The sequence below is a fragment of the Typopeltis vanoorti genome, chromosome 4 (genome assembly GCF_054136105.1).
Source record: "Typopeltis vanoorti isolate ZY-2024b chromosome 4, IOZ_Tvanoo_1.0, whole genome shotgun sequence".
Taxonomy (NCBI): Eukaryota; Metazoa; Arthropoda; class Arachnida; order Uropygi; family Thelyphonidae; genus Typopeltis; species Typopeltis vanoorti.
In genome coordinates, this window is record NC_143552.1 from 46,697,029 (window position 1) to 46,723,085 (window position 26,057).

The 26,057-nt window shown below is 33.6% G+C and overlaps 1 protein-coding gene across 1 annotated transcript in view; it reads left to right on the top strand.

Annotated features, from left to right (window-relative positions):
* Nucleotides 1–26,057, top strand: part of SMC3 (structural maintenance of chromosomes 3) — a 450,203-nt gene that overhangs the window by 57,691 nt on the left and 366,455 nt on the right. The window contains exons 4-6 of the mRNA XM_090391130.1: nt 11,403–11,542; nt 19,424–19,503; nt 21,970–22,048. Coding sequence (XP_090247256.1) covers nt 11,403–11,542; nt 19,424–19,503; nt 21,970–22,048 — 299 coding nt within the window. The remainder of the gene's footprint in view (nt 1–11,402; nt 11,543–19,423; nt 19,504–21,969; nt 22,049–26,057) is intronic.

Genomic DNA, 26,057 nt, shown 5'->3' on the forward strand with positions numbered 1-26,057 from the left:
ATGCACTGAAGCATGATTTGGCTGAATAAAGAAATACCAAATATTTGGTTTCTAATTTTTTTTTTACTTTCATAAAATTTAATAATGCCCTTATAATTTTACAAGGAACATTTCTGGGAGAAAAAAAAAATAAACAAAAAAAATAAAAATAAACGTAACACCATATTTATTTTTTTTCTGGGGGAAAAAAATAAATATGGTGTTACGTCTCTGTATTTTCATTTCCTTATTAGAGTACGTATTTAAGTATGATCCAAATTTATCCACTCTTCTCTATATCCTTCTACCTAATTTTTTGTCTTTCTCCTTAATATATAACCTGGGTTGACCCCTAGGGATATTTCCTCTTCAGAAACTGGCAAATTTATATTTTAACTGCACCAGCCAGCTTCCTATAACAAGAATATAATTCAGGCTCAGGGAAATATTCCTAGGTTTTCGGCATATATGTTAATCTAAATTCACATGCGAGTATATAGATCTTGGTTCCTTGCAGTCGTTACCTAAGATCTAATCTATTATATAATTTTCTAAACTCTTTCCTGCTATGTGGTAGGTTGACACCTCGAATTCAGGCAAGACTCAGGTTCAAATAACAAAACATGTTTATTAATACTAAAAGACGGGTACATTAAATCTGTATCAAGTTATCAAAACTTCTGAATTTCTAGCTAAGTTAATGTCTTATGCTTATCTATACAAACTGTTCAATACTAATCTGACTTTCTCACATAAACAATGTTACACTCAAGTCAAGTTCCTTCATTCACATTTTCTTTAAATAGATATTTCTCAAATTATTTCTCTCTTAGTTAAGTTTACTCATTTAATAAAGGGTTTTCACTATTTCAATCATATACTCGTTAGAGATTTATGATATAAAATTCTTTGTCTAATAGAATTGGCTGTATTAATTACTCTATTTTATCAAAGTTCTCTAAAATGTTCTCTTAATACAATGGATAATTTAAACAATGTTACACTCAAGTCAAGTTCCTTCATTCACATTTTCTTTAAATAGATATTTCTCAAATCATTTCTCTCTTAGTTAAGTTTACTCAATTAACAAAGGGTTTTCACTATTTCAATCATATACACATTAGAGATTTATGATATACAATTCTTTGTCTAATAGAATTGGCTGCATTAATTACTCTATCCTATCAAAATTCTCTAAAATGTCCTCAGTCTTGCTTTATCAAGACACACATTCTACCTTCAAACAATCTCAAGATATAAAACAAAAGAATCTTTACTTTACCAAGTCCCTCCGAAGGTCTATTAGCTGCCACGTGTTGTTCGGGTCATCTTTCATCTTGTGGCTGAGTTGTTCTGTTCTCTGCTACTGGACACAAATCAAGAAATGGCTGTTGCTACGAGCTTTCTCCATTCGCTCAGGTGGGTCGTTCAGCATTTGGCACCGTTCTGCATGAGCTGTTGATTCTCGTATGGATCTCTGTGGAACACCTCTCAGCTCAGGTCATGAATACGGCTGGCTGTTGTTGACATAGCACCCTCGGCTTGTCCTATCTCCGATCACTCGTCAAGAGTCCTCGATCTCCAAAATCTCAGAAGAAAACAGGAAAAAAGCCTTGAGCTTGGTGTGTATTGTCTTAAATACCTTTTCTCAGCACCCTCTTTTCTGTATTGTTTTTCACACGATCCATAGCTTACATCGCCCTTAGGTTGATCCCCTTGCTTTCCCTCCTTGCTATTAGGTGTTGGTTTCGAGGAAAGGCGCTTATGTCAGCCTTCCCCGTAAGCTACAGCCTTCGGCGTTACGACAGGTACTTGCGGCTTAGACATGACCGTTGATCCTATTAGTCATTTCTTACCTAGCGACGTACGATTTTATGATAATTTGATAATACATAAATTAAGCCATTATTCCTTTACATGAAATGCTAATCTGACATTATTCTTGATTTTTAGCTTTCCGTTTTACAATAAATTCCAATATATTACTCATACTGATACATTCTTTCATATACAACTTAAGTGTTTCTCAACTTCCGCTGGTAAGCAGGTATTATGCAAATTTCTTTATAATTTTGAAAAGCTTACATGTTAGATCTTGAATGAATAACTTGTCAATAAGTTCTCCATTCAATATCTAACGATGGGAAGGGGGGGGGGGGAATTGCTCTTATTTCCTTAAATAACAAAAATATTAATATTAATAATATTAATAAATATAATTAACAATGAGAATAATTCAATTAAGTTGCAGTAAATTGGGATGTAGGCGAAGCCATTTTTTAGAAACTGGACTGGTTTTTTCATGAATATTTCCTTCTGAAAGAACACTATTTTGCATTATACTGGTAGCTGATGCTTTTTCACTCAGAATGGACAGTGTGCTTTTCCATTCTTGCCACCACAATATGGATCATCAGTTCTTTTTATTAATAGTAGTTTATTAAGATATATAATGATTTTATTATTAATGTTTTTTTGTGGTTGATTCTGCTTTTAACTGCATAATAGTACAACATTAGTGGAGAAGTGATATTGTCAAATGATGCCATAATTTACTCCTGTTTTTCTTTTCTTTACATGATAATGATTTTCCAACAATTGCCCCATTTTTTGATAAAGAAATGTTATCGACTTCTTCACCACTCAATATTTCAGAACCACATTCAACTTCTCATTAATTAGGACTTAACATAATCGATTTTTATCATATGAAAAATGCTCACTTCACTCTTGGATCTAAATGTAGAAATTATATATTATTTTTGAATAAAGTATCAAATATTCTGTTAATTTCTTCACAGAGAATTTTTCATTCTTCCTACTTTAAATGTTATCTTCATTTTTAGATAATGACAATTTCAGAGTCAAATAGTTTGGAGCATTTCCAAAATTAAAGCAGCATTTTGAACTCATGGTTTGATAATTTCAAAAGGCTTCAATAAATTTAGCAGTGGTTCCATTAATGACTACTGATTTGAACTTAATGTATTTAATTTTTGTCAGTTGCATAGATTTTTAATATCTGTTCATTGTAGCATATAAAAATGGAGTTCCACCTAGTCGGGCACATCTTGAACTAATTTTGTGGTTGATATTTAATTTGGTTTGAATATCTTACTTTCTTAATTCCTTGTGTGTACATGTAATCTAGTCTGTTATTGCCAACTGCAGCATATGAATGAAACGTGAAATGCTTACAACTTCTTTACGCTCCTTAACAATATTGGTGCCATTGTCTCGAACATGAATGCACATATCCCACCTTTGTAATGGACACCATTAATACACAGATATTGATATCAAATTTAATAGCAATGTGTAGATATATGTGGCAGAGTTTCACTGTTTTGGTTTATAAATCCATTGTTCTGCTTGCATTTTACATGATTAATCATAGTATTATACATGCATTTTTTTTTCCTGTACCACCCTGGGATATTTGCTGTGCACATATTTTACATTTTGCAAATGTTGAATCTTCACATATATCATAAAGTTCCAAATATTGTTTTCTTTATTATTGTTCATGACTCAACCCATAATTTTTCCAGTATTTTTACGACTTCATAATATGAACTAAAATAAAAACACAGACAATATCAAATAAAATACTTATAGCAAATGCAATGAGATTTGGTATGCTGTCATGCATTTGTTATGATGCATGCAAGAGGAAATTTTCTGCTTTGACAGGCTGAATACTGAATTGATTTGGCTGAAGTCAAGTATTTGGAAAACATGCCAAATTGGCCAAATACCGAAGTAAAAACAAATATTCAACACATCCCTACTTAGAATAAGAGTCTGCTCCCAAACTTTTGGCATGAATAAACTGGCGTTCTTATTCATATTAGATTGATTTAATAGGATGATTGACCTAGACTGACCAATTTCAGAAAGCTCATGAATTGCAAAAATCTTAACCATTTTTTAGCATTTTAAACAGGGTTACTAGGATTCTGAATAAGTTTTGCCTTGCTTCTACCTTTATACCCTGTAGCAAGCATTCTATTACCTTGTCCACAAGGACAAGCTACTATCCTTTTCTTTATCTGTTGTATATTAAGTAACTTGTGACTCCTTATATTTTGGACAAACTGGACCATTTCCTTAAGATGATAATTAGTGAATACCAAAGCTATATCTCTTATGGTGAATTTTATATTTAGTATAGCTCAGCATGATGTTGACACTGAACATAAAATCCTTTGGAAACACAAAACATATCTACAGAAACCATTTTTGGTGTGATTGCTTGAATGTGAATTCAAGGAGAGCTCTGATCTCCTGTTACAGGTTTATACATGCCATACTTCATATTTTGAAAGGTAACATCATATTAACCCTTATTATAAAAATGCAAGCATAGCAAAAAATATTTAATGGCGCATAAAAACCAAACGTTTTGGATAGAATTATTCAATTCATCTTCAGTGAACCCAAAACTACAAACTGAAATATTTCATTTTAAGTTTCATGAAATACTATTTTTTTTTACTTATGTGTTTTTATAATAGGTCTAATCCAGCGTTTCTCAACCTTTCTAACCCCAAGGACCAGTAAAATGCCTAAAACAATTCAATGGACCACTAAGTTACAGAGGCAATCCACCCCGGGGCACTTTTTTGGCGTTTAAGAAATCTTGCCATACTGTCTATAAAAACAGTAACTGAGTGATGAAATAGACTTCGACAATGTTATCGATGATTTTGCGAACAGAAAAGCAAGAAAAATAACATTTTAGAATGTTGGAATTAAAGTTTTACTTCAATTTTTAATTTATTTCCCTATATGTCGTTTTGACTTTTTTGTAATTTTTTTAGAAACCTATATAGGAATGACCAACATTTCGGAAAAACTGTGCCATTTATAACATAATAAATCTAAAAGCATGTTTTGAATACATATGGAAACATAATTGATTAAATTGGAAGTAAACGATTAAAAGTGCATCATCATTGAACAAAGTTTTAATTTTTATTAAACGAATAAATAATATGATATAATTATGTTACTACTTACATTTAATGAGATGGTTGAGCTTCTCGTCCCTTGCAGACTTGCTGGATATCTGGCTCAATATTGGTCAATTTCAGTCGAAGATCTGCACACACACACACACACACACACTAAGACGATTTCTGTATGTTGTTTTTATTTGAAGGAGCGATGAAAATCCTTTCTCACAAAGATAGGTTGTAGAAAACTGCATGAAGATTTTCAATGCTTCTTCAGATAATTTGGGAAATACACTTCTCACTGAAGGTGAGATCCAAAATCGAGCCACACCAAGATCACAGAATTGCATTTTAAGCCCACTGTCACTTGAAAGCTCATTTAGCTGTTATTTTTTCAATAACGAAAGGTCATTCTAGTGACTGCAAGCCTGAAATGGATTGCGAACCCACAGAAATTTCTTATAAAAGTTATTCGGAAAATATGTTTCAAAATTCTGTTTCAGATTTTTGAGGTGGTTACAAAATTTTTCCAGAAACTCAGAATCAACAGAAATATCATTTTCCACTAAAAAGGATTCCAATGTTGGAAAAGGTGCAAATTGTCTGTCTTTTGCATAATTAATCCTTAAAACCAGTTTTTTCTCGAATGCCTTTATTTTGTCGTAGGCATCAAGAACAGTTAAAGAATTTTCCTGAAGGGAGAGATTTAGTTCATTTAATTTCGAAAAATGTCTGAAAGATAGGATACTGTTGATAACCATGCTTTGTCAACAAGAAGTGCTGCAAAATCAGAATTATGTTCATTTACAAACAATAAAACTTCGTGCCTTAATTGAAATGACCTTGTTAGTGCTTTGCCCCTGGAAAGCCAGCGAATTTCAGAATGAAGCAAAAGTTGTATATATTCACTTCATCGCAGAGTACTGAAAATAACCTGTTATTTAACGTTCGAGCTTTAATAAAATTAACTAGTTTTACAGCGTTGTATTGCACAGTTTAAATTCCATTGACATTCCTTTGGAGGCTAATGCTTCCCTATGTATGAAACAATGTACCCAATTCATATCCGGAGCTACTTCCTTGACCATAGAAACAACCCCACTATGCCTGCCTGTTAGGGCGCAAGCTCCATCTGAACAGAAGCCTATACATTTTTCCCACTGGAAAAATCTTTGTGTATTATGTAATTATTGAGATTGTGAAATATTTCTTCTCCAGTTGTTCGGGATGGCAAAGTTCTACAAAACAGAATATCATGAATGTTGTTGTCATGCGCATATCTTATGTAGCATATTAACTGTGCATCATTTCTAACATCAGTAGTCTCGTCTATTTGTAATGCATAATAAGAGCTTTTCTTAACTCTTTCGATTAACTGAGATTCTACATCACCTGCCATATCATTAATTCTGCGACTGACAGTGTCATTTGAAAAGGAATCAAATCAACATCTTTTAGTAACTTGTTGCCAAATATAGTTTTTACCACATCTTTTATAGTTGGAAGTAGCAAATTTTCCCCGATAGAATTAGGTTTCCTTGTTTTTGCCATGCGCAAACTTAAGAGATAGGATGCTTCCAGTGTCTTGCTATTAATGGAACCCATGGCCGAAACTATATCTTTCCCATGATTTAATGTCCCTAAGTGTCGCTGAAAAAATTCAATTGGCTTATTTTTCACATCACAATGTTTAGTTTCTAAATGTCGTCGGAGTTTCATAGGTTTCATGCACTCGTTCGTACAGTTTCATGTACAGTAGGAAATATAACACACACTGTTATATTTCCTACTGTACACACTGTTATATTTTTTCTTTGAACCGCTTGTTTCTTCTTCTTTAATAGTATCAGATTTACTCGCCATTACAACACTTGTATCACAATTAGGTTTAGCATCACCTGTTTCATTTGCTCTTCTTTTCAAAGTCCTAGTTCTAAGCCATTTTCCATTATTAAAAATGTTTCCAAAAAATATATAAATATATAAATACTGGGATTAACTCATGACACACTTTGTCCAAGTATCACTTAGCACTTCTGAAGATATACTGAGCCTTGGTTGAAGGGGGGGGGGGACTTTCAATAATAAAAATCAATAAACAACAAGCAATCGGTTGAAATGTGGATAACACATGTTTACTTCAAATCTGACAAAACAGCAAGGGAAGGCAGAAGCAATAAAACTATACCGTTGTTCACTTCATCCCTCTTTTGTTATTTGTCATTCAGAGGCAGAATGACAAATAATAAAAGAGGGGTGAAGGAAACAATAATAAAGTGTAAGGAAAGAGAGGATTTGAAGTGTGTCTCAGGTCGTGAGATTGATGTAGTAGATGAAAGCCATAATGTGATAGATAATAGTGATATGATAGGAATTTGTGATGTAGTGCCAGATAGCATTGAGAGCAGTGTTGAAAGTGAGAGTGAAAATAAAAGTACAGAGTGAGAGAATGATTTGACTGATAAAAAAAATGAAGAGTTAGTTGCAATGAGGGAGATTGCACGGTTATGCAGAGTGATACATAGGGCGAAGCGGCAGCGGGAGCAATTACAAAATTGTTTACCGAATGCATCAGCTAACGGAAAGAAGCAAATGGGTTGTAAAAAAAGCATAATTGGGAGTGTAAGAAAAATGAAGGAGCGAGTGTTGTACGGTGATTCAATAGTAAGAGGTGTAATATACGAGAGTTTGACAACATCGTACTTACCGGATGCGAAAATTACGGATGTAAGTGAGGCTATTAGAGCGCAAAAGCAGAGGGTGAAAGAAATGATAGTAGTATCAGGAACGAATGATTTAAAAGGTGAAAAATTTGCTATGAGAGAGGACGTGAAGGAATTAATAGAGGTAGCAAAAGAAAAGAGTGAGAGAGTTAAGATAGTGAATCTGTTGCCACGGTATGACAGAGAAGAATTGAGGAGGGCCATAATTGCAAATGACTCTATGTGCAGGTTATACAGGAGGAGTGGTGTGGAGTGAGTTTGATTGGTGAAAGGACTTATACAAGATGGATGGTTTGCATCTGAATGGATTTGGTGTGCGGAGATTGGAAAAAGTGTTGCCGAATCAAGTGAAAGTGGACGTGCAAAATCAGGGAAACTAGAGCTATTTTTTGGGGGGGGGGACTGGATATGCAGACATCGGTGAGGCAGTTGAGTGTAAGAATGTGTATAATATGCCTGAGCTAGTACGAAGGACAACAAATGAGAATGGGATAGTTAGTATAAGGCATCAAGATAGGGGAGGAACTAATGGGCTTCTGCACTTCATATATGTTAATGCCAGGAATATCAGGAACAAGAAGGAAGACTTTTGGCCATGGTTGGCTCTTCCTGGCCACAGGTTATTGGCATTAGTGAGACATGGCTGACAGAAGATGATATAGCTAGTGGGATAGAATTTGAAGGGTATAATGTGTTCAGGAGGGACAGAGAGAAAAAAATGGGGGAGGAGTGTTATTAATGATAGCTGATGAACTGCAGCCAAGGAGAATAGAAGTTGAACTGCAGGATAATGAAAAGAGCACATTTGAGGCTATTTGGTGTGAGATTGAGACCAGCAGAACAAAATATACAGTTGGGTGCTGCTATAGATGGTGAAGATAGTATGCATAAGCAAATAGATGCAATGAGTGGAAAGAGGGTAATTATTATGGGGGATGTCAACTATGGTAACATTGATTGGAAGGAGGAGAGGACACATGGGAGGAAGAAATTGGATTTTATGCAGTTATTAAGGAATAACTACCTGAGACAGCATGTAATGGAATATACTAGGGGTTCGAGAGTGCTTGACCTAGTAATTGCATCTGAGAATTTGACAATATTGAATATGACCACGTTGCCACCAGTTGGTGAGAGTGATCATAAGGTCTTGACCTGGGAGGTGGCTAAATGCGTGGAATTTTCAATTAAGATAGGGTACATGTGGAATTATCCGGCTGGTAAGGATGACAAGCTTAGGAGATTGCTTGGTTCAGTGTCATGGCATGTAAAACTGCAAGGGCTGGAGGTTAATAATGCATGGGAAGCGGTAAAGGAGCTTTTGAAGGAGGTAATGGCTGACTGTATACCTAGAGTCCAGATAGTAAATCAAATATGGGTTAAATGGATGAATAACACCATTAAGCTTGAGCTGCCAAAAAAGAAACAACTGTGGAGGGAATTTAAGGAGAAAGGTGACCTGCAGGCCCATGAACAGTATAAAGCATGGGCCAGAAGGGTAATGAGTGTGGTAAGAAAAGCAAAAGTGGATTATGAAAGGAAATTAGCCATGCAAGCTAAAAAAATCCGAAACAGTTTTTTCGATATGCTGCAAGTAAAAGAAAAATGTATACGACAGAATGATTTTAAGGAATGCCGATGGTAGGGAGGTAACAGAATCAGTTGATATAGTGGAATTACTGAATGAGCACTTTGCAAGAATATATCATCCGGGTGGTGGTGATATTGCAGGAATGAAGGAACCAATATCTTATATGGGAATTGAGGTGAATGAAATGGAGGTGAATAGTATATTACAAAACCTTAATGTGAATACATCTGGAATTGGATGATATACCAGCTCGGGTCTTTAATGACGCGACTAAAGAATTGTCAGTGCCCTTGACCATTTTGTTTAATTTGAGTCTTGGGTCTGGGTTAGTACCGAGGGGATGGAAAGAGGGGAAAATAGTTCCACTGCATAAAGGAGGTTCCAAGACTTCTGTTGCAAATTACCAACTGATCAGCATATCAGGAGTCATTGTCAAGGTTTTGGAGAAAGTAGTAAAGAGAAAATACAGGAATGGATAGATGAAAATGGGAGACAGCATGGTTTTGTGAAGGGTAGATCATGCCTCAGTAACTTGCTCAAGTTTTATAACACAGTGACGGGTGAACTGGATAAGGGTAATGGGTTTATTGTGATACTGTTGGACCTTGCTAAGGCCTTTGACATGATACCACATTGGATTCTAATCAGTAAAGTGCAGCATATAGGGATGGATATAGGGTTGGTGAGATGGATAGAAGGGTCGTTGACGGAGAGTTATCAGAGAGTAGTTTATTCAGGAGTAGAGTCCAAAAGATGGCCTGTGACTAGTGGTGTGCCGCAGGGTTCTGTTCTTTGACCACTACTATTTAATCTGTTCTTTAACAATATAGGAAAGGATCTGAGAGGAACTGTTCATTTGTTTGCTGATGATGATGATGCAAAGTTGGATAGAGAAATAGTGAATACACATAATTTCAAAATTTTGCAGGATGATTTGGATAGATTGGAGGACTGGGCTAAGGAGAATGGATGTCAATTTAATGTGGCAAAGTCTAATGTTATGCATTTTGGGGTGAAGAGATTAGCAGCAGTATACCACATTGGTGGAATTGTACTCCAGGAGATTGACGAGGCCAGGGATATGGGAGTGTTGGTGGATAGGGAATTGAAGTTTAGGGGGAACATTTGCAAAAGTGGCTAAATCAGCTCATCAAATCACTTGGTTACTGAAGAATACTTTGACGAGCAGAGACAAGCAAGTTATTGTTCCTCTGTATCGAGCCTTGATACGATCCCATTTTGACTACTGTGCCCAGATCTGGGCGCCAGGGTTTCTTCTTGATGCAGAGGAGGTGGAGAGGATCCAAAGGCAAGTGACCAAGATGATAGCAGGTCTATAGAATGAACCTTATGAGAACAGGTTGAAGATTTGTGGGTTGCAGAAATTGGTTGATAGGTGGAAAAGGTGTGATATGATTGAGATATTCAAATTACTGAAGGGTTTCTATAAGATTAATGCAGAGTATATTTTTCCAAACAGGACTGGTGGTAGGAGGACTAGGGGTCATCCATGGAAACTGGGCAAGAGGGGTGGTTAGCAAGAGTGTTAGAGCTAGTTTTTTTTACTTGGAGAGTGGTGAATGAGTGGAATAAGTTGCCAGATTCTGTTGTGGTTGCCATGACTGTGAATGAGTTTAAGACAAAGTATGATAGATACTGTGTGGATGTTGAATAGTTGTTCTTGACATGATGTTTTGGGCCTCCCTCGATGAGTCTAATGACCCCTTGGAGTTACCCATAATAATAATAATAATAGTTTTATTGCTTCCACCTTTGAACATTCTGACGCTATTTGTTGTTGTTGTTGTTGTTTTTTTTTGTCTCCATTTGATTTCAATAATTTTTACTTAGTTATTCAATTTTAATTTGTTTTGTTTGGATAATTAAAAATATATATTTATTTAAGTCTCCCTATGTACCACCTGTCCCATCGTCCCGCACCACAGGTTGAGAAACACTGGTCTAATCCATAGTTACATTTGCAAGTGTGTCATATGTCATTTAAGTGAATGATTCTGTTTTATTATATAGAGAGAAATAATGGAAAAAAAATTAATATATGGATGCTTTTGCTTGTCAGATATTTTGATACATAAATTTTGATAAGTTGTATACTGTAATGACTTTTTTTTTTTAATTATTTTTTTACAGCTATCCAGTTTGTTCTTAGTGATGAATTTTCTCATCTTCGACCTGAACAACGGCAAGCATTGCTACATGAAGGTACAGGGCCTCGTGTTCTTAATGCATTTGTGGAAATAATTTTTGATAATACAGATAACAGACTTCCAGTAAGTATTAACTTATGTTCATAAAAGCATCATTTACATTAGATTCATGTATTATATTATGCTGAGAAAAAAAATATTTTTATATTATAGTTCAATATATTCAATAAAAAACATAAATGAATTTTTACAAGTATATTTTCTATAGAGTGGCACACCCACACACACAAGGTATGACAATTAAATTCCCAGAATACGCACATAAAAACTGTATTATTTGCTTACCCATAGACTAGTAGCTACCATTACCTTTGAAGTAATCTTCTTGTGCAGTAGTGTAATTAACTACATGATTCTGCCATTGTTCAAAACATTTCTGGAACTAGTCTCATGGACCGGTTTTTATTACTGTCGCCACGTAATTTTGGATTTAAGAAATATCAGAAAATCTGCATCCTTTCAAGTCGTTCTTCAGTTTTTGAGAACAGCTAAAAATCACTAGGACTGAGTCTGGTGAATATGAAGGATAATCCATTTTTCTGATTGATTATTTAGCCAGAAACTCTCAGACAACCATTGTATTATGTGCTGGATGAACTAGTTGTTCCGCCAAAGTTCATGTCTCTTCTTACAAATAGCATTCATGTAACCTTGTCCTCACTTCTAAATAACAATGTTGGTTCACTGTTTGTCTTTGTTTAATGTGAATTCATATGTGATCATGACATTTGTACATTTTTCATTCTTACTGAAGATATTGTTTCCCATTACATGCTTTGATGTTTTGCTTCAAGGTCATACTGAACGTACCAAGTTTCATCACTAATAAAAACTTGCGAGAAACAGCCAGTTGTGAAAAAGATGAGAACAAACATCAAGCTGCTGTTGCTTTTGATCCTGACAGAATTTGCAGGATCTGTCTTTTTAGAATTTTTCTCATTCTCAAATCGTCTCTTAATCTTCCTCGCTGTCTAAATTCAATTCATCTGCCATTAACTGTAATCATCTTTTGACTGAACTAATTGTCATACAAATCCCACATCTTTACATTCATAGAGTTTTTGGTTTCCCAGTTCCTTGTCTTAAATACACTTTTTTTTTTGTGTGGCATCAGCATAAACTCTAAACCACTCTGAACATGTTTCACTTGTTACTTTTGCCTAACTGCACAAAACTAAAGATTCATGCATTGTTTTAAATTGTTTTCTCATTTTTCCATTGAAAGCAACAAACAAACATGTGCATTTACCACAGCTGCTCAACTTCTGCCTGTTTGTTTGTTTGTTTTTGATACGACTTAAGGCAGTAGCACAGATATGTCCAAACATGTAGATTCATGATTCTGTCTGATTTATCATATATATGATAGTAGTGAGGCCATTCCAGGAATTTAATTGTTATACCTTATATGTATATATGCAGTAATCTTGTTTATCTGACCTTCCAAACAACAAGTCTGTACCTTGACTTAAGGTACAGCACCTTGTAATTGTACTTCAGTTATCAGAACAACAAATTGTCTTCCTGATGTGGTTGCACAAATGGTAGATTACTTATATACAGTTTATATATGCTGTCTTGTTTAATTTAAATATTAGTACAGGAGCACAATAGGAATATAACTTGGGGCCTTCTTGGTTTAAACTTTAAACATTATCATATATGTTCCTGTGATGCTTACTTATCTTTGCTACTAAAGCAACATATTTCAATAAGATACAGGATTATTTTTTATGGTATCTTTTATTCTAATTAATTATAAATAAATTTTTAGAAATGGATTGACATTACTATTTAACCAAGTAAAATTCAATATTTATTAAATACAAAAAAAAAAAAAAAAAAAAAAAAAAAAAAAAAAAAAAATGTAAGTGCAGGTTATGCTGTAACTTTTTTTATATTTACATATAAAATGTAAATATATATTCATGCATACATTCAAAAAATGTATGCATGAATACAGACTCATTTCTGACACATGGAAAATGAGTAATAATGTAAACTTTTCATGCAATGCTATCATAGTATATTAGCATTTATTAGTCCATTATCAAATTCCTGATATGTACCATCAAGGGGTGTACAGTATACTATGATAGTATTGCATGAAAATTTTACGTTATTACTAACTTCCTATTGAGAGTTTGTTTCACATTAGCCTGTTATATATCAGGACTGGAATATTGTCATATCTTCTACTTTGGTCTTTTGGTATAATTGTTAAGAATAAAGATAAAGTGTTAGAGGAAATTAAAAATGCTATGCCAGCTTTTGCACACATTTGCAAGTGATATATATATAGTGCATTATTTGTGTGTTTGCGATAGCCAATGTGCATTTGCAAACTAAATGAAGGCTAGGTTCTGCTTTTTGTTGATTTCCAGTTTTTGCTGGTGCTCTGGTCCCTAATGCCTGAATATGTTTTGTATTAATCTGGTATATATGTTATTCAGTGCCTTGATTTTTTAATGTTAGGGAAACTGCATTGTGTTCTACTTTGCCAAATGCTTTTTTGAAATCAATAAATACAATAATCTGCTTTTATCTGGCCCTTTAATTATTAGATTGGTGAGGTCAAATAATTGAAGTACAGTTAAACTTGGTTATAACAAGCCCCAGGGGACCAACAAAAGTTCCTTGTTATAACCATTACTCACTATATCAGTGATGAGTTAAATCTACTTTCTTTTTTTTAATTCTCAATAACTTGATAAAAAAAATATTCAAAAAAAATAAACAGAAACATTAGAGGGGAAAAAATAATAATTACATACCTAGATATTATTTGTATGAATATGCTTGTGTAAAATTTTTTATATTCTTCTATAAAATTTCTTGTTATTATTAATTTTAAGATTTAACTGATGGATGTCTACTGTGCCATTGTAATAATTTTCTTATTTTATTTTATATCGTAGTTGCTTGAGCTAGTTCAAACTGTCTGTAGACTTCGCTTTCAAATTCACGCATAAAACTCGCAATTAATCTTAATCCTTTAGTCCTTAACTTAGTTTTACTCCCCCCCCCCCTCAAGGCTGTAAGTATGCTCATGCATGTGCTTGAATTGTAGACTTAGGAAAAGCCTCTGGCTGGAGCCAAGTCCCTAATCTACCTTGCCATGTTTCACTTGTATTGATCCTTAAAAATTTATTTTTTTATCGCCTGCGCCATTAAGGATCGCTTAAAAGAATTGTTGTTCCTTCCCTTACATAAAAGAGAAATATTCAGCTAAGCACAAAAATAACTCTTAAGTTAACTCTATTTCAAGCAACTCCTATTAATTAATCAGTCAGTCGTGACTATTACTACTCTTAAGTCACACAGGTTCGGTATTTTTATGAGAAGTGCATTGGTTAAGCAAGATCAGGCAAGCTATTAACAAAACAAACATGTTTATTGTTACTAAGACAAAATATATACAACATTCAAACAACATGTGTCATATGTCTGGTTCTAACTAAGACAACACGAGTACACTGGAGACAATACTTGTCACTTATCAAATTCTCCACAAAAATCAATTAAGCATTTCACTTAACCTTTAAGACTAGGAAATCATAATTACACATAACTTTTCAGACACTTGGATGATACTTAACACACTTAACTTTCTCTCACGTTGTAATAACCAATAAAAGGCAAAACGCAAACCACATTCACTCTTAGCATTACATAACATAAGGAAATCTTTAGATCTCTGTATTCTACTATTCACACTCAAACTAAAATACGACTTTCCGATTCTTTCTTACACCTTCTGTGCCACTAGATAACAGAACCAACATTTTTGCTTTGTATTTGGTCACTTAACATTAAAACTTGAGTTTTTTCTTGGTTTTAATCATTGACCATATATTAATAAATGATATACACAAATTGTCAACAAGTTTCACCAGCTATTCTGTCTGGCTTCTTCAGGACAAGTATGACGATACACAATAACGTTTGCTAGTAAAAAAAGAAGAATGAAGTAACAGAGTCAAATAAATTAAAATTTAAACTGACGCATAACATCATAAGCATGGAGCGTGGTGTGTCAGTCATTGTTTATTGACGTGTTGTATGGTTTTTAGGGAAATGTAATTCTGGTAAGCTGAGTGATTTATTAGGCTTTTCCAGATGGTTTTCAGAATCATTCCTTGATTTCTGTTTAGATTTTCTCCCGAATGGAGTACAGCTGCGGCTTTTTTGAAGTTTCTACCATCGAAAATCTTCTTCTATATAAGGCATGGAGCTGTTATCTCAATCGATGGTGTGGTTAGAGATCGAGAAGTGATGGACTAATCCTAAAGTATCTGTTCTGTTGTTGTTGTTCACGTCCCCTATATGTTCTTTTTTACGAATTTCCAGGCTTCCTTGATGTTTGGCCTATGTAATTTAATCCACAGGAGCATGGGATGTTGTATACACCTGCTTATTTGAAGAAGGCATCAATGTCTTTAGGAGATCTTAAAATGTGGCATATAGTTTTGACAACTTGAGAGCAACTCTGACATTGAAAGACTTCAGGAGTTTGGCTATTTTTGTTAAAACTGAGCCTGCATAAGGGATGACGATGGATGATGTATATTGTGTATATTGTGCGACAGGAGGTTGTTGCTGTGGAGGGTTTCAATGAAGAATCCTTTTGATTATATTTTTTGGGTAACCGTTGTTTACTAGTGTTTGAGATATGAGAGTGAGTTCTTTTTCTTCTGAGATAATATTGGTCGCTCTATTTTTAAGCATATGTATTATGTTGGGTTTTTGTGCAATATGGTGAGACGATTTGAAGTGCAGGTAATGTCCAGTGTCTGTTGGTTTTCGATAGATTGTGAGCTGGATTTGTCCATGCTCTTGTTTCTTTATTAGTGTATCTAGAAAAGGCAATTGATTATTCTTTTCAAGCTGTAACATGAACTTTATTTTTTGGTGGAAGGAATTTATTTTTGTGAGGAATCAAATAAGGTAGTTTCTGTGCCTTTCCAAATTATGAAAACATTATCTATGTATCTCCACCAAACCAGTGGCTTTGGTTTTTCTTTGGAAAGGATGTCAGCTTCTAGTTTTTCCATGAACAGATCAGTGCAGAGAGGTGATAAGGGACTGCCCATGGCTAAGCCATCAAGTTGTTCATAAATTGTGTTATTCACTTTGAAATAATTCGATTTGAGGCATTGGCGAAAAAGCTGAGCTGTGTCATGTGGATAGAGATTTTCTATGATCTTGATAACTTCTTCAACAGGTACGTTGGTGAATAACGAAGGTTTAAGGTTTATGGGCACATTCCACTTCTTCCCAGCTAACTTTCGATCGGGCACTAGGACACGGCTGCGATAATTCAGCACACACGTAGATTATCGGGGAATCTCATGGTAGGATATCTTGAAAAGGCCATCCTGCTACTAGCGAATTTCCCATCTTCGTTGGAACTGCTGCTTGTGGAAGTGCGACTCTCCTCATCCTAGGAAAGGCTTGGCACAGGAACTAACTTCGAAACGAGAATCCCCTAGCCACTCAATCTCTGTATTTTATATCATTCTCCCGACCTTGGCCCTTCTTCTCTAAAGTCCCCTGGATTTACTGGAGGGTTTTCTCCATCACCCATGCTATCTCTGGGTTTTGGCGGAAAAACTCATAATCCGGTGACCTTTGCGACTGTTGCTAGCCTTAGGTCTCCTAGCCTAATCCTGTCTGAGCTTAATTTTAGTTACAGTTCTTTTGGTTCTTATTCAAATATTTTAACATTTAGTTACAACATTTATCTCAGTACAGTGAGTTATACATTCTTTTACTTACAAGTATATTATGCAATTTAATTGCAAATGTAAAATCGATATAGAAAAAAATATTTTTATTTTTATTCTGTTTGAGATTTTACACTTGTATAAACTACAATACACTTAATACTAAACACAGTTTATTTCTTCATAATTAAAAACCACTAATTAATAAGATGATTTCAATTATTATATAACTGTTGTTACATACAATATCATCAATCCAAATTGTTTAGCAAATTTTCTGTTTGGGTCTTTTGAGTTCGTTCGTACTGCCTATTGAGAATCCAGCACTTCTTTGTGTAGTGAACCATTGAAGTGCTTCATTGATTTTGTAAGCTTCCACTTTCTAAACTTTTTTGTTTCAGTTATGTTATTTTCCAGTACTGATATGTATATAAACATCTTTATTCTTCCACAATGTTGATACTGTTGAAGAGGACAAAGAAAGTTTTTTGCACACTCCAACATTTTTCACACTACGGCCTGACTTATAATTAATTTTGCCTTTTGCAGAAACCATACTTTCTTTTAGTAGATATATTTTTCTAATGGAAGGGTTTGTTTTTAACTGATTTTACAGTTGTGGCAGTGTTTGGGTAAAATGAGACTGGAGGCTGGAAACTGGAGAGGTAGTTTTTGGGAGTGGTTCCCATGGACAGGATTAGGTTATAAATCAGCCTGTAATCTGATGCAGGTGGCCATAAAAGCTAAGTTGTTCCTTTCATTTTTATCTATACCAAGAATTATATACTCCAAGAACTACCAGAGCAATTAAGAATGTTTGCATAGCTATCAAAATTATACGGTATATCTATGTAGCACACTTATTATGAAAGTGAGCAGTTTTATGGGAATATGCATATATAATTAATTTCATTATGGATTTTTGGCTCATTACAACCATGATCTTGTTATTTCCATGCTCGTTACACCAAAATTCGACTGTACTTTTACATGGTGTTCTGCAGAGAAGTTGGTTGATATGCAAGGTCAGTTAATCGAAGGGTCATTGTTTTCAAGGGTTAGGTTCAAAGGCTAGGTTCCTCTTCTCATATATTATTGTAGCAGACAAAATGGAAGATAATATTGTTTGCATTTTTCGGTTAGTTTATTGTATGTATATGATCTACTATGGAGAACCATTTCTTGAATTCTGCTTTTTCTTTTCTGCTGCTTTCATATAGAGCACTCTGGTCACCTAATAAAAACAGTAAGGCCTTGTATAATCAAGCAGTACTCCGACTACATGATAGCATATATGTAGTTTCAGACAGTATAGAATACATTTTGATTGGTTAAGTCCCAAATTGCTAGCCTGTTAATTCAGCATCCAGCAGACATTTAGCTACATGGAGCACTGTATGTTCCTAGTTATTCAGCTTTAACTCTTAATTACCTTGATTACCTTGATGGACCTGTGATTTCAGTCAGGATTTCTCCATGAATGCAGGTCGTAAAGAGTCCAGCAATTCCTATCTTGGGCTTTTCTTCTCCATTTTCTTCCAACTTTCTTAATCAACCACCATATGGCTGATCTTCCAAGTTTCCTTTTGGTATCTCTCGGATACCAGTTTGTTACTCTGACTGTCCATCTGTTGTCTCTCATTCTGGCGAGATGTCCTGCCCATCTTCTTTTGCTGTTGTAGATTGCTTTTATACATCTTTGAGTCCAGACTTCTTTCTGATTTCTGTGTGTCTTATGTGGTCTATTTTATTTACATTACACACTCTTCTTTCTATTGCACGGTGAGTTGTTATTAAGGCTTTGTTCTTCTTTTAAAGAAGGTAAGTTGAAGAATGCAACTTAGCTCAATAACTCTTAATTAACACAGATTTATTTATTTCACTTGTTAAAATAATAATAATAATAATAATAATCAGTTTTGGTTTCTGTATTACACTAAGTTTTGCATAAAAGAATAACCATTTGTGAACTTATAGCTTGACTTTTCTCATGTTAATTCAGAATGCTGCTCTGTCAATTATTATCTTTAACTTATTTAATAATCATCATCCCTAACATTAATCATGAATACAGACTTTTTGATCTGTTCTGGCACTTATTTAAAATTAATTCAAAGTGAATAGGTTGATATGTTTACATAAGTTATATTGCTCTTTGTAAATTGATTATTTTAATATTTATTTGTCATATGCTTCTTGTTATGTTATTTTATCTTAGATTGATAAGGAAGAGGTGTCACTGAGAAGAGTAATTGGGTCAAAGAAAGATCAGTACTTTCTAAACAAGAAAATGGTTACGTGAGTATCATAAAAGTGTGTAACCTTTAAAGGTGGTGGAATTGAGATTTTTAGATCGTTTTTATTGCACATCTGTAAAATATCTACATTTTTTTCAACTTTAATAGCCATATATTTCACCCTGAAAATTCCAGGTCATCATCATCATTGGCATTAGGTAGGTTGAATACAAAGTAGAACATGAAAATTGGATTATTTAAAATAGTAAGCACTGTTTGATATAATATATGGAATAATGCAAATGGATAACATAAGAAACATGCTATTATTATTATTTTTTAAATGTTAATGATGTTTGATAAGAATTTATTAGGTATTAGATATTAATTCTGACTTTGCACAAAATGGAATTGATACGGACCTCAATATCCTATGCAGATACACACCTAGTCCATTGTTGCCACCATAAGTTTGAATGCTTGTTTAAAGAAAGTGCTGAAACCTTACTCTGCTGTCCAAACTTGAATTGGAATGACTGCCTCTCACTATTGAAGATATATATGGAAGAGTTATTCTAATCACACATCATTATTTTTTTAAAAATAATAATGCAATGTTTCTTCTGTTATCCATTTGCATTGTTCTGTGTATAACATCTCTTACAACGTAAGAAATGTACAACAGTTCTTATCATTTTAAATAATCCATTATTCATGTTCTACTTTGTATTCAAACTCCTGATGACCTGTAATTTTCATGTTGAAATATATTATTAAATATATTCACTATTTTCTTTGTGTTGTTGCATTAATTTGTGAAACCTTATGACACAAGTATTGCCAAAACAACAGGTAAGAAAGAATATCCAATTGAAGAGAATAATGTATACTAGACTTTTAAAAAGAATGAGAATTTACTAGCACTATATCTAAATAGGGTGTAGATTCAAATACACAAATATTACTAGGGGGGGGGCAGTTTGAAAACAAGAACTAAACTTCAATAATTCCATTGTTAAAATCTGATGAAGACATTGATAGACTCAGCCAGAGAAGATATAGCGAAGCTATCTGCAAAGATATGAAAATAATCATGTCACAGTAATGTAGAAAATTAAGCAAGCAGTCTATTAAAAGAAAAAAAAAATGCATAAAAAAGTTTCCACTAGTAGTGTATCATGATAATTTACTCCTAGCCAGAAACCTTCTTTACCTCTTAGGGGATATAGAGAAATACAGTATAGGAAAGTTATGTGTAAACAAGACGAAGCTGAATAAAAATCGTGAGAAGATTTATGAAAGTAATAGCGAAGATGAATAAACCTGCTGGAAGTCTTCAAGTCTCTAAGAAAATTAAATATTTGGTGTGAAAATAAGCATAAAAAAGATTAAGATTATGAAATAAGGCAAGGAAACAGAATTGAGTTCATTTTGCAGTAATGATACTCATCAACAAAAATGCTACATACAGTGTAGAAATATATATATAATAGAATAAGGTTGTTTTGGTGATAATCCAGTTGATTAAATTTATGTGAAAGGAGAGAAATAAACCAAAAAAAAAAATCTATTAGTATACAAGTGAGTGTTCGCTCCAGTTTTAACACATGGCTCTGAGGATTGAGGCTCAAATAAAATGGTGATCAAAGATTGTTTCAGGGAAATTCAAAGAGTGAACAAATGGTATCGATACTAGAACTGTATTAAAAATGAAGCTGTCATAAAAGAACTGTGCAGTTTTAATATTCAAGAATGTCTAAATAGAGGTGACATGAAATGGTTTCCTGATTTTTCACTTAAATAGAATGGAAGTGTTGTGCTGGACCATTTTTTTCCCTCTCTCTAGCTTATTTAGTTTTGACAAAGCTCTTTGCTTGAACCTAGATTTGAATCCCATCTAAGATGAAAAGAATCTCTCTCGTGGCTTTTCAATTAAAACTGATTCAGCTACTCATATGGATGTGGCAGGGTTTCCTTCTTGCAGAATGAGTTTTTCATTCTGCAACATCATCCAGAAGAACACACCCAATTTACACACACAAATATATATTTAGGCATAAGACTGTCTTGTCCTAAAATTTTGGTTACAAAAGCCAATATTAGAAGGTAGTGGGCCTTGAAAACCTGTAAGTACTGTGGATTATTATTTGCATCATATTATCTGGTGGATTACTGGATATACATCAGACGATGTTAATTATTTGTTTTTGTATAGTAGTGAAATGATATGCATATACTACCTACACTAAATTGATTTTCTTTGTCTAATATGAAATTATCACTCTGCTTATTGATGGTTTGAAGTGACGATTAAATAATATGCGTGTTCTTTAGGGTAGGACTCTGTGTTATCATAAGAGTTGTAAACCACTAGATATTAGTCACATGGATTGCAAATATTCAGTTTTTGTTTGCATATTTAGGCCAGAGGTTTCAAAGTAATATTTAAAAACATTTGCAAGAAGTGTTGCATTTATTCTGGAGGTTTGCCAGTTGGTTAATTTTTATTTTTTTTAACCTGTTCTAGGAGGACAGATGTCATGAATTTGTTAGAAAGTGCTGGCTTCTCAAGAAGTAATCCTTATTACATTGTTAAGCAAGGAAAGGTATTTACATTATTGTTTCTGTTATTTAATAATCAACCCCCCCCCACACACACACAAAAGCTACATGCACAGTTGACAGTTACTGGATCATGTTCTCAGTTACCATGGTGTAATCCTGACAATACTATTGTAAACCAAATTTAAAAAAAAAAAAAAAATAGAATATAACAAAGTTGCATAATCAGATGTTTCACCATAATAAGTTTCACTATTATTATAAAAGAATTCTAATAGATCTTTCTTGTAAAAGAATAATTTCATAATTTATGTTTATCTTTTGTATTTTTAAATTAGTAGAAGTCTATTAGCAGACATCTTCTACTTAAAAAATTTCTGCTAGAGACAAACAGGCAATTTCCCATCCTCTTTTTGAAAGCAGTATCAAATAAATAAATGATAATGCAGGGGCAGTGGACATTGACAATATTGCATTTATTTATTTGTTTTATTTTATTTTATTTTTTTAAAAGATAAGAATGGTTATGTTTTGTATTTATAGAATGTGATTGTATTCTTTTGCATGTGCTGCTATTTCTGTATGCAGGCTTTTTGGATTTGGTTGGTTTATTTTTTGGTTTTTCTTTTGGAAAAATTCAGATATGGGTATATGACAATCCCGATAATGCTTGTACAACCAGGAATGAAGTGATCTGATCATATTCCACAAATAGAAAAAGTAACCATTCTTAGTTTCCCAAAAAATGGAAGAAAGTTAAGAATATCAGAAGCCATTGAAATAAAAGCACATTGCAACACTGTCAATGTCCACGACCCCTACATTATATCTGAAGTTTGGCAGCTCCGCAACAACAAAAAACTTTAAGCAAATCAAAATACCTTAATAGTATTGATACAGCTTATATAATGTACACTAAGAAATTTTGTTCTTTTATTGTGATGACAACTTTCCCGAAATGGCTGTACTTCACCCCGTAAATCAATTTCATCTTTCATCATATATTTTTATGTTTTATTTTTGATGCCTTTACATTGGTCTTTTCTTATCCTTTACAATTTTTAAGTTCTAGATTTTAATATTTTTCCTTTTTAAATTTCAACAAGTTTTATAGTATATTTACTGATATCACATCATTCATTACAACATTGATACAAATTCATTCTCACTTTTTAATAGTATCCTTTTATTTTTATGCTTTAAACTCTATTATTTGTGTCTCTGTTTTTAAATTTTAAAATTCAGTGGAGTTCTATCTCACTATTCTATCTATCACTAATATCATATTCTTTATTACTATCTGCAATCTCTACTCCAAACTTCAAAGATCATTATTGTCAAAAGTACAGCAAAGGTAGACAATACATAAGATCACTTCAAATAGAGTTGCAGTCAAAAGACACACTCTGATTCAAGTGTGCTCCATAATAAAAGCTTTGCTTATTTCTTTATATCAGAGATTACAAGAGAAGTTACATGAACCACAAGTTCAGACACAATATAAAATCCTTGAACAAAAATTGGTTATCAAACATGATGTGAAACTTATAAAAGAAGAGCAGAAAATTAAAATCCTGTTGACAAAATATTTTGTTAATAAAGGAATATAAGAGAAATTACATGGACAGTATGGTAGTAGAAACACAGGTCACATTGGAAAATTGTATGAGGTGACAAGGAAAATATGCACTGAAAAAAAATGCAGCAAGGGATAAAAATGGTGTGCTACCAAGCAAACAGGATAAGATTGTCAAAAGATAGAGACTAAAAAATTTCATAAAATTTTAAATGTAGAAAATGATTTAACTTATAACTCATGAACTTCCAACTTCCTTGTTATAGATAGTGTTATAATTATGAATCACTACATGGAAAGTGTACAAGAAACAATTTCATAGAAATCAACATAGGAAGTGGGCTTGACATCTTTACACAATAAGATAGAGGGAAAAAATGTTACTCTTAAAACTTTGCTTGATTATTCTGAGAATCAACATAGGCTCTGCAGAATGCTCCCAATTTAAATAAATCTGGATGTAAAAAAGAAAATTGTCTAAAATAAATAATAATAAATCTGGTCACATTTGATTACACCCATAGCACATAGTCAGAATTCCAGACAAGGAAAATTTTTCTTGTTCTTGTTGTTGGTCAGTTATGCTTTGCTTTTATTATAATTAACATTGAAAGTGCCTCAATTATTTATTTACTTATTCTCTTCATACCTCATGGGACATAGGGCCAAGATTGGTTTTTTTTCCAGGCAATACCTCTATCTTTAGCCACCAGTTCAGCTCTCTCAGCTAGACAGCCATTCCTTTTCTGTCATTCTCTGTCAAGTTAATTTAAGCTTTTCCTTTTTCCTTCTGTGATACATGTCAAAACTACTCTTGGAATCTCTCTGTTGTCCATTCTCAATATGAACAACAGAGAGTCCATACTGAGTCCAAGTATGCGAGTCCAAGCGTAAGCCAACACCTGGTAGTGCAATGCCAGGGCGACTCGTAGTAAAGGTAAAACTCGTAGAACTTTATATAGTTTTCTGTATTCGGCATGAAACTCTTAGATTAGATTTCTTATCTTTGAGTTTCTTATTCAGCTAAAAAATTATATCCACTTAATCCAATATACACTTAATTTTGAATAATTTTACTTTGCCGAAGTGAAGCCTGTTGGCTCTTAATTTCAGTAATTGTATTTGTGCACCTTTTGGCAGTTCGTAAAGTAAAGAAATAAGCTCTGACTATTGAAACCTTAGTATTACATCTAGGTCTACCTACTCACTGATGAGACCTCAAAAAAGGTCGAAACCTGTCTGGGTAGTGACCTTCTCTCATAATGTAGAACAGTAATACATCTCCCAGGAGCTGTGTTTTACATTATGGGAAAATACTAAGAACAGTGATTGGAGCTTACGCTACCTTTACTACGAGTCGCCCTAGCATTGCACTACCAGGTGTTGGCTTACCCTTGGACTTGCCGAACTTTATATAGTTTTCTGTATTTGGCATGAAACTCTTAGATGCAATTTCCTATCTTTAAGTTTCTTATTCGGCTAAGAAATAATGTGGTATTCAATATCTACTTAATTTTGAATATATTATTCAATTTTTCCAAAATTGAATAATTTTTGGAAAAATATGTGCTTTTGTCAAGCTTTGCATTATATATCTTTGTCAGTTCCACCTACTGTATCTGCATTTGCTCCTTAGTATGTAAAATTCTCAACTTCTGCTGCTGCATGTTGATTGATTTAAATTTCTTTGTAACATTCACTATTCAATTATTTATTTATTTGATATTTGATATTTTTATGATAAGATTATGTCATCTGCATAATCTAATCATCTAACTGAGACCTATGATTCCATTTAGCCCTTTAACTGCTACAGTCGAGTTAACTCGAGCGTGGAAAAAAATGGCGACCTTGCTACGATTGAGTTAACTCGATTTGAACTTTCAATGCGTAATACTCATTTTATTTAGTTTGTGAACGCATTTGAATTGAGTGGGCTTATAGTGCCATCTCTTAGGATTAGAAGGAACTAATTTTCAAACTTCTGTCTGCTTTGTGGCGCTATCTTCATAAAATATTGTGAGGCCATGCACAATGTTATCAGAGCCGTCCTTGACAGTAGGAGCCAGGTGATGTGGTGATTCCAGGGTTAGTAAAAATGGCTTCAACAAGCAGATGGCAGCATTCTCTTACTGAGGCAGAATTAGCAGAAGTATTAGAAACTTGATCATATTTCAGCGACAGTGACAATGTTGATATTTATTTTTTAGAAAATAGTGATAGTGAAAGTTCAGATAATGAACCACCAGCACCAGTGCATCCGCGAAAAAGAAATCATACTGATGCTTCATTGTTTCAATGGTGCGATACAAATTTTCTTCCAACAGTTCACCAATTTGATAATGATAATTCAAGTATTTCAGCAATTATAGATGATGGTTCAACTGTTTTTGATTTTTTCAAACTATTTTCCCCCCCTTCATATATTGCAACATGTTGCTGATGAAACTAATAAACATTATGTATTTTTGACTCAG